The 9,827-nt window shown below is 42.0% G+C and overlaps 1 protein-coding gene across 1 annotated transcript in view; it reads right to left on the reverse strand.

Annotated features, from left to right (window-relative positions):
- The window catches only part of LOC110306936 (coiled-coil domain-containing protein 170-like), a 42,717-nt gene that overhangs the window by 4,306 nt on the left and 28,584 nt on the right, over positions 1-9,827 (reverse strand). Inside the window, exons 7-9 of the mRNA XM_021179105.1 lie at positions 9,201-9,383; positions 3,779-3,985; positions 1,066-1,284 (exon numbers count right to left, since the gene is read on the reverse strand). Of these exons, the coding sequence (XP_021034764.1) occupies positions 1,066-1,284; positions 3,779-3,985; positions 9,201-9,383 (609 nt within the window). The remainder of the gene's footprint in view (positions 1-1,065; positions 1,285-3,778; positions 3,986-9,200; positions 9,384-9,827) is intronic.

Here is a 9,827-nt window from a genome sequence, read left to right on the forward strand (position 1 = left end):
CTCTCTCTCTCTCTCTCTCTCTCTCTCTGCCTTTACTACCCTCTCAACTCCCCTCCCCATGCCCTGAATAAACTCTACTCTATTCTATACTGTCATGTGGCTGGAGCCTCAGGAGGAAGGGATGCCTCAGCAAGGGCCCACAGAGGCACCCTCTTCCCCCACACTTGACTGCACATCCACCAAACATATTTCCTCTCTCCTTATCTCTTTATAAAACACAATACCTTTAATCCCAACACTTGGGAGACAGAAGCAGGAAGATCTCTGTGAGGTCAGGGCTAGCCTTGTCTATATAGAGAGCTGAGGCCAACTAATATTATATAGTGAGACACTGTCTCAAAACAAACAGTAAATAAATAATAACAATAAATGTGTCTTTGATTTATAATGTTCTTTGTTCTGTTACTATAAAAACTTCATGAAACTGCTAGCACATGGGAACATGGTATTTGGGGTAGGCTAAGCCATGGTCACTTGTGTCTGCCTTCAGAATATGTTGTGTCTCTTATCCCCTTTGAGGTGACAGCCATGGGTTTTATCTCAAAACAGAAAATCTAGGCATGTTTGGGTGTGCTAGCCCAAGGACTGTGATATAGAACATAAAACACGGTTTCTTATCTGACATGCTTCGACCATCCTAGTTAGAGATTGTGTACCCAAACCTAAGCTAAAATAAGCATATATCCCGGCCCCTAGCCATATTGTATTAACATGGAGACACACTTGACCCAACCTGGGGTTATGGCTCCTGTCACAGACCCTAAACATAAAACTACATGCTTCTCAGTGGCCATGTTTCCTGTCACATGGGAAAAACAGCTGCTATTGAAACGGACAAGCTGTCTCACAGACACGAAGAAGAGAAGGAAAAAGGCCTTGTCAGATATTAAGTGCTGTTGCTGGTGTACGAGGACACATCTACCCTTCCGAGAGGCTCAGTAGTTCAAACCATCTATAATGCCATTAGCTAATAAATCCTTTATTGTCAAAGTTAGGTGAAGTCTAAATTGAGGTAAGTGTTGATCACGTCAATGAAATTAGTTTTTAGCTTCATAAGAAAGAGACCTCTTGCTCTCGTCCTGAGAGCTCTTTCAGCACAGCCTTGACTGTGGAAGGGTCCGGAAGGCTCTGGGCTGGGGTCTGGTGGGCCCTCTCCTTTTCTGGTCTTGCTTCCTGCTCCGCAGGATCTGATGGGGTTTTCAAGTTGTCTGTTTTGGCTGCTGTCTTCTCTTTCAAGGTTTCAACTTTTGTTACGGATTGCCTGAGCCTCTCAATTGTTTTGTCCTGTGTAAGGATAAAAGGTAAGGGGAAGAAAATGTGCTTAGATTTTCTGGAAATAACAGACATGACAAGTCATTTTTCTTTGTTTTGAGGCAGGGTCTCACTGTGTAGCACTGACTGGTCTGGAACTTGGTAATGTGGACCAGGATGGCCTTGAATTTCTAGAGGTCCTCAGCCCTCTGTCTCTGAGTGACAGGATTAAATAGTTGTAATATAACTCCTGGCTCACATGACTTAAACACAAAACAAAACACGGGAACCAGGAGGTGGTGCCTTTAATCCCAGCACCCAGGAAGCACAGGCATGCAGATCTCTGTGAGTTCAAGGCCAGCCTGGTCTACAGAGCAAGTTCCAGGACAGCTACCACTAGTAGAGAAACTTTGTCTTAAATACAAACAAACAAAAGCAAGACAGACATCCCCCCCCCCCAAATACCAAACAAACAAACAGAAAAAAAAGACTCAATCTAGGGTTGGAGAGATGGCTCAGCAGTTAAAAGCACTGCCTGCTCTTCCAGAAGACTGGGGTTCAATTCCCAAGCAAGCACATGGCAGCTCACAACTGTCCATAACTCTAAGATCAGAAGCCCTCACACAGATACACAGGCAGGCAAAACACCAATATACATAAAATAAAATAAATTACTTTTAAAAAATACATAGGAAAAAAACCTCATCAGTTTCTGAGTTAAAAGAATATTTCTTCATTATAGTATTCATTAATAACCTATCTTATCCTAGCAATTCTCTATCCTAGACATATAGAATTTAAAGAGGCTTCGCACATTTTCTGTGTTCTCAATGATATTATACTCTACATTAAATATCAAAACCGAAAGTAACTGATTTTGCAGTAGAGAAATATTGATGAACGGCACACTAGTTGGCCAATTATTTAGTGCATGTTTGACTTTAGATGCAACTAACACTAAAACAGTATATAGCGCAAGAGGCTAGAAGGCTGAAAACAGAAAAAAAGAGAATTAATTAAAATAATCTTTTGACCCAACAAAATACTATAGTAAAAGCCAAGTGTGCATACTTGTGACCTCAGCAATTTATAGGCTGAGGCAGGGGGATCGGGAGTTCCAGACCAGCCTGAGCTATTGGGTGAGCTCCTCTCTCAAACACTTCATTAAACCAAGAGAAGGAGCTGGAGAGAGAGCACAGCCCTTGGGAGTGCTCACCTCTCTTGCAAATGACCTGGGTTTGGTTCCTCTAACCCACATTACAGAGCTCACACCCTCCTCTAACTCTGGTTCCAAGGGATCTTGGAATGCCCTCTTCTGGCCTCTGTGGGCATTTGGGTGCATATAGCCAACAAAGTCATGTAGGTGCATGCCCATAAAATAAAAATACGTATAAATAAACCTTTAAAACCTAAAACAGAGAGCTAATGGTTCATAGTCCTGACAGTTTGACTACTAGTTACTTTTAAGAAGTAGTGAGCTACGCTTGGGCTTCAATAGGAAAAACAACATTTTATCTGGTAGCTTCACAGATGCCCAATTTATGATCACTTAACAGCGGTTCTGAACCTGTGGGTCATGACCCCCATGGGGGTCAAATGATGCTTTCTCAGGTGATGTTATTACAGTTATGAAGTAGCAATGAAAATAATTTTATGGTTGGGGTCACCACAGCATGAAGAACTGTGTTGGAAGGGACGAGAACCCCTGTCTTATAGGCTTTAATATTATTTTACATGTATGCAAAATCACTATAAGAGTATAGATTTTAGACATTCCTAGTGTGTATATGCATGTGTGTGTGTGTATTCATGTGTGTGCATGCATGTGTGCATGCATATGTGTGTGCATTCACGTATCTGTGTGTGTGTGTATGACACAATAAGTGACCTAGAAGAAATGAAGGTGTTCAAAGGAGACACTGTGTCTCTCAATCTGACTGAGACTATCCCAACAACAGTTCCAAAGTAATGGAAATTTCCACAGAAATCTCATGCTGAGAGAAGGAAAGGTCACCAACCAGAGGGCAGACCTGTCTCCTAGGAGGAAAGGTTATAGAATTCTAACAGCCTGTCAGATTAGTGAGACAGAGACCCAGACAATGATGGGTCTCCTCAAGTGCGGAGGACCACGCCTTGACCAGGAATGTGCACATTAAATATGCATATTTAAACTCCATTTAAACTGTGATCTCACTTCAAGACCCCAAAGATGGACTTGGGGTGAGGGCAGTCACTAGATCTCTTTGTCCTTCTTCGTGATGTGGCCAAACTGAGTAAGTCTTCTAGCTTTCCACTCTTAGTTTCCCTCTTTTAACTCAACACGATTAACCTGGATCTTTTCCACCATAATAGTCCCTTTCGCCTACCCTGGTCCCTCAAGAGCGCCCCCACTTTATTCTGCAAACCACACTTTATAATGAACTAACCAAGTAGGAAGTGTAAGAGCTCACGGGGAGACACAGGTGAAAACAGAAGGACCCCAAAGCTCGGGCGGGTGCGCATTTGAAATCCCAGCCCCTGCACTTACTTTAAGGACATTTATTCTCGTCAGTTGAGTCTTCATGTTTTTGTTTGACAATTTCAAATCACTAAGCTGCTTCTGAAGTCTCTGGATTTTCTCCTCCATCCTTGGGGCTGCAGCCATCTCGGAATTCTGCTCAATACCCAATAACATCTCTAACTTTTTGAACTTGCTGTGTTTATCTATGTGGGCAGTCCGGGTCCTGGAGTTTTCCTTTGAGAAATTAACAGTATTGAAATTGAAAACTGTGCTTTAAGATGTTGTTCTGGGTGAGGCCTAATGATAATTGCATAGGTAAAGTATCTGCCAGCATAAATATAAACTAATAAAATAATCAGGAAAATCAAATGTGCTAGCATAGATGTGTCCATCTTTTCTGGGAAAGTATTAACATATGTTAAGGATTTGGATAAAGATTCACATACATCTTGATACTCTTCATAATTTGTAATAGAAAAAATAGAAATTGTGTAAATGTCATACGAGAATATTTAAAATATGCATAATATATATGTATATATATTCCCTACAAGTTATTTTTAAAATATCTATTAAACATAAATAATAGAGATATAGCTAAATAAAAAATATATAAAAGAAACTGTGCTTATTTTAATTATGTTAAGATATTCAGAGAATACCAAGTTGTGGTGGCACATGCCTTTAATCCCAGTACTCTGGAAGCAGAGGCAGGCAGATCTCTCTGAATTTGAGGCTAGCCTGGTCTACATAGTAAGTTCCAGGACAGCCAAGGTTACCCAGAAAACCCTGTCTCAAAAAAAAAAAAAAAACATAGCTACAAATAGAAACTCTGTCTCAAAAGTATGTGTGTGATATATACAAATGTATACATAGAAGAAAATCAAAAGAAACTATTTCCATAAAATACTGGTTGTCTCAGGAATTTATTGGTGTCTTGGACGTAGGTTTGTTAGACAGGAGCTCATGTATTCATTCCTGGCTGGCCCAGAACTCACCATCAGGATAGCCCTGAACTTCTGAGCCTCCAGCCTCTGCCTCAGCGTGTTGGAATTGCAGGCATGTGCCACCATGCCTGGTTGATGTGTTGCTGGAGATGGAACCCAGGGCTTCCTTTATGCTAAGCAAGCACATTACCCCCTGAGCTTCTCAGTCCATGTGTTTATATTTTTATTAATTATATACCACCTTACTGGAGTGTCACATCGAGACCAATAGTTTTCTTTCTTGGTATTCTGAGAATGTTGGCTATTTTAGATCTGACTTTGACTCATTATATTGTTCATAATAATGTATTTCTTGTAGATGCCCTCTTCTCCCTCATCTTTTTCTCCCCTCTTCTCCTCTCCCCTTTCCTCTTCTCTCCTCTTTGCCCTCTCCCCATCCCTACTGTGGAGGAAATCAAACTAAGGTGTGTGTGTGTGTGTGTGTGTGTGTGTGTGTGTTTTAAAGACTTTTTTCATTTATATGAGTACACTGGAGCTGTCTTCAGACACACCAGAAAAGGGCATTGGATCCCATTACAGGTGATTGTGAGCCACCATGTGGTTGTTGGGAATTGAACTCAGGACCTCTGGAAGAGCAAGCAGCCAGTGCTCTTAACCACTGAGTCATCTGTCCATCCCCCAAAACCAGGGTTTTTAAACATGCAGTGCACATGTTCTACTGCTGAGGTCCACCAAGAGTCCCTAGATGTGTAGATGTATTGCCTCTAGATGACAAAATATCCTTTTATAGTTTCTTTCTCTATTTACACAAATTGTCTTAGTTACTGTTCTATCGTTGCAGAGAGACTTCATGATCAAGACAACTTGTGAAAGAAAGCATTTAGTTGGCACTTCCTGATAGTTTCAGAGGGTCAGTTATGACCATTATGGTGGGGAGCATGGCAGCAGGCAGGCACTTCATCAGAACAGTAGCTAAGAGCTTCTATCTTATTCACGAGCTGAAGGCAGAGAGAGACAGGGTCTAGGCCCAGTGACAAACCTCCTCCCATAATCCTAATCCTTCCCAAAACAGTTCTACACACAACTAGGAAATAATCATTCAAATATATGCACCCATGAGGGCCATTCTCATTCAAACCACTATACAAATATTGCATATTTTCACCTTCCATAAGTGGTTTGCCTAGCTGTCTATTTTATCTTCCTAAAGAACAGTTTACTAGTTTATTTTGACATATATATTACAGATAATTAGAACATAATAGACTACAATATAATGTCATTATGATTTTTATATGCCTGAGGGAAAAAAATGTCACCAGGCTCAATTGGTTGTGATGTTCACTTACTGCGGAGGTAAGGCATCAATCACAACATCTCTGAAAGATGCCTAAGTAATTGGCTCCTGGGAGGACAGAGGCAGAAAAAAGGATGGGATGATTATCACTGTTTTCCTGAGACCTTTTAAAGGGATGGAGAAAAGGATTGCTATTTGCGTTTTCTTAAAATTTAATAAATGGTTTAAATGTCTTGCATAGGCATGAATCATTATTGTTCAAGAGCAGATGTAGAAGGTTTGCTCTGAGAAGGCTAGGCTGACTCCATGACAGACTTAAAAATGGCAGATGAGAAGACAAGGTGTTTACAAGAACTGGGCAAGATCAGGCAAGTCCAGGCCTCAGAGGCTGCCCTGCCACCTGGCCTGAGGCAAGGACAATGGGGTCAGCAGCAGTTTCCAGACTTCCTCAGCTACTTCCTTGGGAACAGTTTCTAGACCTCCCCAGCAACAGTTTCCAGACCCCACTGCCTGGTAACGGTTCTGGAAAGTCCCTAACATGGAGCAAGATGAAGGTCACCTACCCTGGAATTCCCCTAATGTGCTTTAAATCTGGCCTGTGAGCTCACTTAGTTGTCTCTCTATCTTGGTAATGAGAGACCCCAGCATGCTGGACTTCTGCAGAATAAAACACTTTTTGCGTTTATATACTATTTGAGTCTGGGGTATCATTGTTCCTCAAGCTTAAATGTCATTTCAGAGTGAAGCATGACTCTGGTGGCATGGTGGCACATGCCTCTAATGGCTGCAGAGGCAGGCAGATGTCTGAGTAAGAGACCAGCTTGGTATGTGTATCAAATTGCAGGGCTACATAGTGAAGCCCTGTCTCAAAAACAAAAACAAATGTCACTTCATAATATGGAGGGGTTTGTTAGATTTACTTAATCTTCTATGTATGAGTACTTTGCTTGTATTCATGAATGTGCCTAGTACCTGAGAAGGCCAGAATAGGGCAGTGGATCCCCTAAAACTGTTGTTCCAGATAGTTATGAGCCATGATGTGGGTTTCAGGAATCAAACCCAAGTCTTCTGCGAGAGCAACAGTGATCTAAATTGTTGAGCTATCTCTCCAGACCCAGTGAAAGAGAGTTTGTTTGTTTGTTTGTTTGTTTGGTTGGTTGGTTGGTTGGTTTAGAAAAAAAAAACTCTTCAAGCAACAAAACAAACCCAAACAAACAAACAAACAAGCAAAAAAACCTGAATGGTCCCAGCTCTTGGGAGGCAAAGGTGGGTAGATCTCTGTGAGACCAAGTTGGTAGCAAGTTCCAGATCAGCCAAGGTCACATGATAAGATTCTGATTCCTGGCATGCCAAGGGAAAACAGCTAAAACACACACTGACAGACAGGCTCAGACCAACTTAGCCAACAGTAAGTGATCAAGAGAGATTGCACTCTGAGCCATTATCATTCTAGAATTGTGTGGCGTAGGTTAGCACACGGCACATAATTCAATGAACAATGTTGCTCTCCCTTTCTTCCTTCCTTCCTTCCTTCCTCCCTCCCTCCCTCCCTCCCTCCCTCCCTCCCTCCTTCCATTCCTTTCGCTCTGCTTGCGCTTTCTCCCCTTCCCCTACCCTTCCCTCTCTCTCTATCTCCTTAGGGCCATCCATACCCCCAGTTCCTTAGGACCAGTGACCTCTCCCACCATCAGTTTCCCAATAAACCTGCATGTATATACTCTAATCTGTTGTGAATTGACTCATTTCACCAGNTCCTTCCTTCCTTCCTTCCTTCCTTCCTTCCTTCCTTCCTTCCTTCCTTCCTTCTCTCTTTTCTCCCTTTCGCTATGCATGCGCTTTCTCTCCTTCCCTTCCCCTTCCCCCTGTCTCTCTCCCCATAGGGACATCCCTAGCCCTAGTTCCTTAGGACCAGTGACCTCTCCCACCATCAGTTTCCCAATAAACCTGCATGTATATACTCTAATCTGTTGTGAATTGACTCATTTCACCAGCTTATAAATAACTTTTTAAAAAAGGCTAAAAACAAAAAAAACCAAAAAAACCCCGGAAACGCCTGGAAATAAACTGTAGCCATTCCCATTCTTCCTGTTTGTCTCTTCCCTCACAGATACATAGAAGCAGGAGGCAGAGGTCAGTGGTTTACACAGGAATGAGTGAGGAATATCTTCAGTGCCCCCTCAGATACCCATCAAGTCTACTTTTCACAATACCTTGAATTCCACCACTAGGGCATTCATTTGAGTGTCTTTCCTGATCATCGTCATTTAAAAGTGAATCCAGAGATGTATTAGCCAGGGGAGTTGGTACACATCTCTAATCACAGCTAGACTATGAAGACAGAGGCAGGGGGATATAAATATAATGTCATCCTAGTCTACCTTGAGAGCTTCAGTCTAGCTTGGGTTGTGTTATATTGTTAAACATCTGTCTAAAAACAAAACAAAAAACCTATTAAAAATGAGATTCATATTAACAAGTGCCATCATAAAGCTTATCAAATATATGCACAATAGAGAAAAAGAGAGGAAAGAAGAGAGGATTTTTAAAGAAAAACATAAGCAATAAGGATTTGAAGCAGATTCCCCTTTGGCCATTCTCAAAAACATGTGTAAGTCAGATGTGGTTTGCACCTGTGATCCCAGTGCTTAGGAGGCTGAGGTAGGGATGCTAAGAGTTTGAGTACATCCAGGACTATACAGTTACATGCTAACACACACACACACACCATACACACACATACACACACACACACACACACACACACACCATACACATACATCATACACACACACACACCATACACACACACCATACACAAACACCATACACATACCACACACACACACCATACACACACACACACACACCACATCATACACACACATACCATACATACACACATACACACCATACACACACACACCATACACACACACCACATCATACACACACCATACACACACACACACGCCATACACACACCACATCATACACACACATATACCATACACACACACATACCATACATACACACCATACACACACACACACCATACACACAAACACCATACACACCACACACACACACACACACGAAATATATAACTAGTACAAGCAGCTTTAGTAATGTTAAAGCTATTGAGAACACAACCCAAAATGTGATCCTTCTCAGAGAAACATGCGGCCTTTGGGAAGAATCTCTTACTTTCTTCCTGCCCACATCTAAGTTCCTCAGAGAGCAGCTGGCAGCAACCTTTCCTTCCAGGGATCCCAAGGGTCTTCTCTGTTCCGTGTAATTTTCTTCAGTCTGGGCTTCTTCATAAAGGTGGTAGAGCTGCTTAAGCCTCTTGGTGAGCGTCTGGATTTCCTGCTGCAGGGCTTCAGCTTTCTGCAATACATGACATTGAGTAAATGCTTCCCAATGTGTCATTCACGCGCCCCTCACCATCACTGGGTAGATGAGTAGAGCTGACATGTACTTTTTAATTGTGTGTGTGGGTGTTTGCCTACATGTATGTCTGTATACCACCATCACATACATGCCCAGTATCCAAGGAGACCAGAAGAGGCATCTGATCCCTTGGAATTGGAGTTACAGATAGTTGTAAACTACTATGTGGGTGCTAGAAATCGAAACTGGGTCCCCTGCAAGAGCAGAAAGTGCTCTTAATCACTGAGCCATCTCTAGCATTGGCTGTTTAGATTTTTGAGACAGCAGCTTGTTCTGTTAGCTAGGATAGTCCTTGAACTCACAGCATTTCTCCTGCCTCAGCTTCCCAAATACTAGTTTGTTGGAAGCTATTAAGACAACTCTTAATCTCTGAATTGGGCC

The sequence above is a fragment of the Mus caroli genome, chromosome 12 (genome assembly GCF_900094665.2).
Source record: "Mus caroli chromosome 12, CAROLI_EIJ_v1.1, whole genome shotgun sequence".
In the NCBI taxonomy this organism is placed as follows: domain Eukaryota; kingdom Metazoa; phylum Chordata; class Mammalia; order Rodentia; family Muridae; genus Mus; species Mus caroli.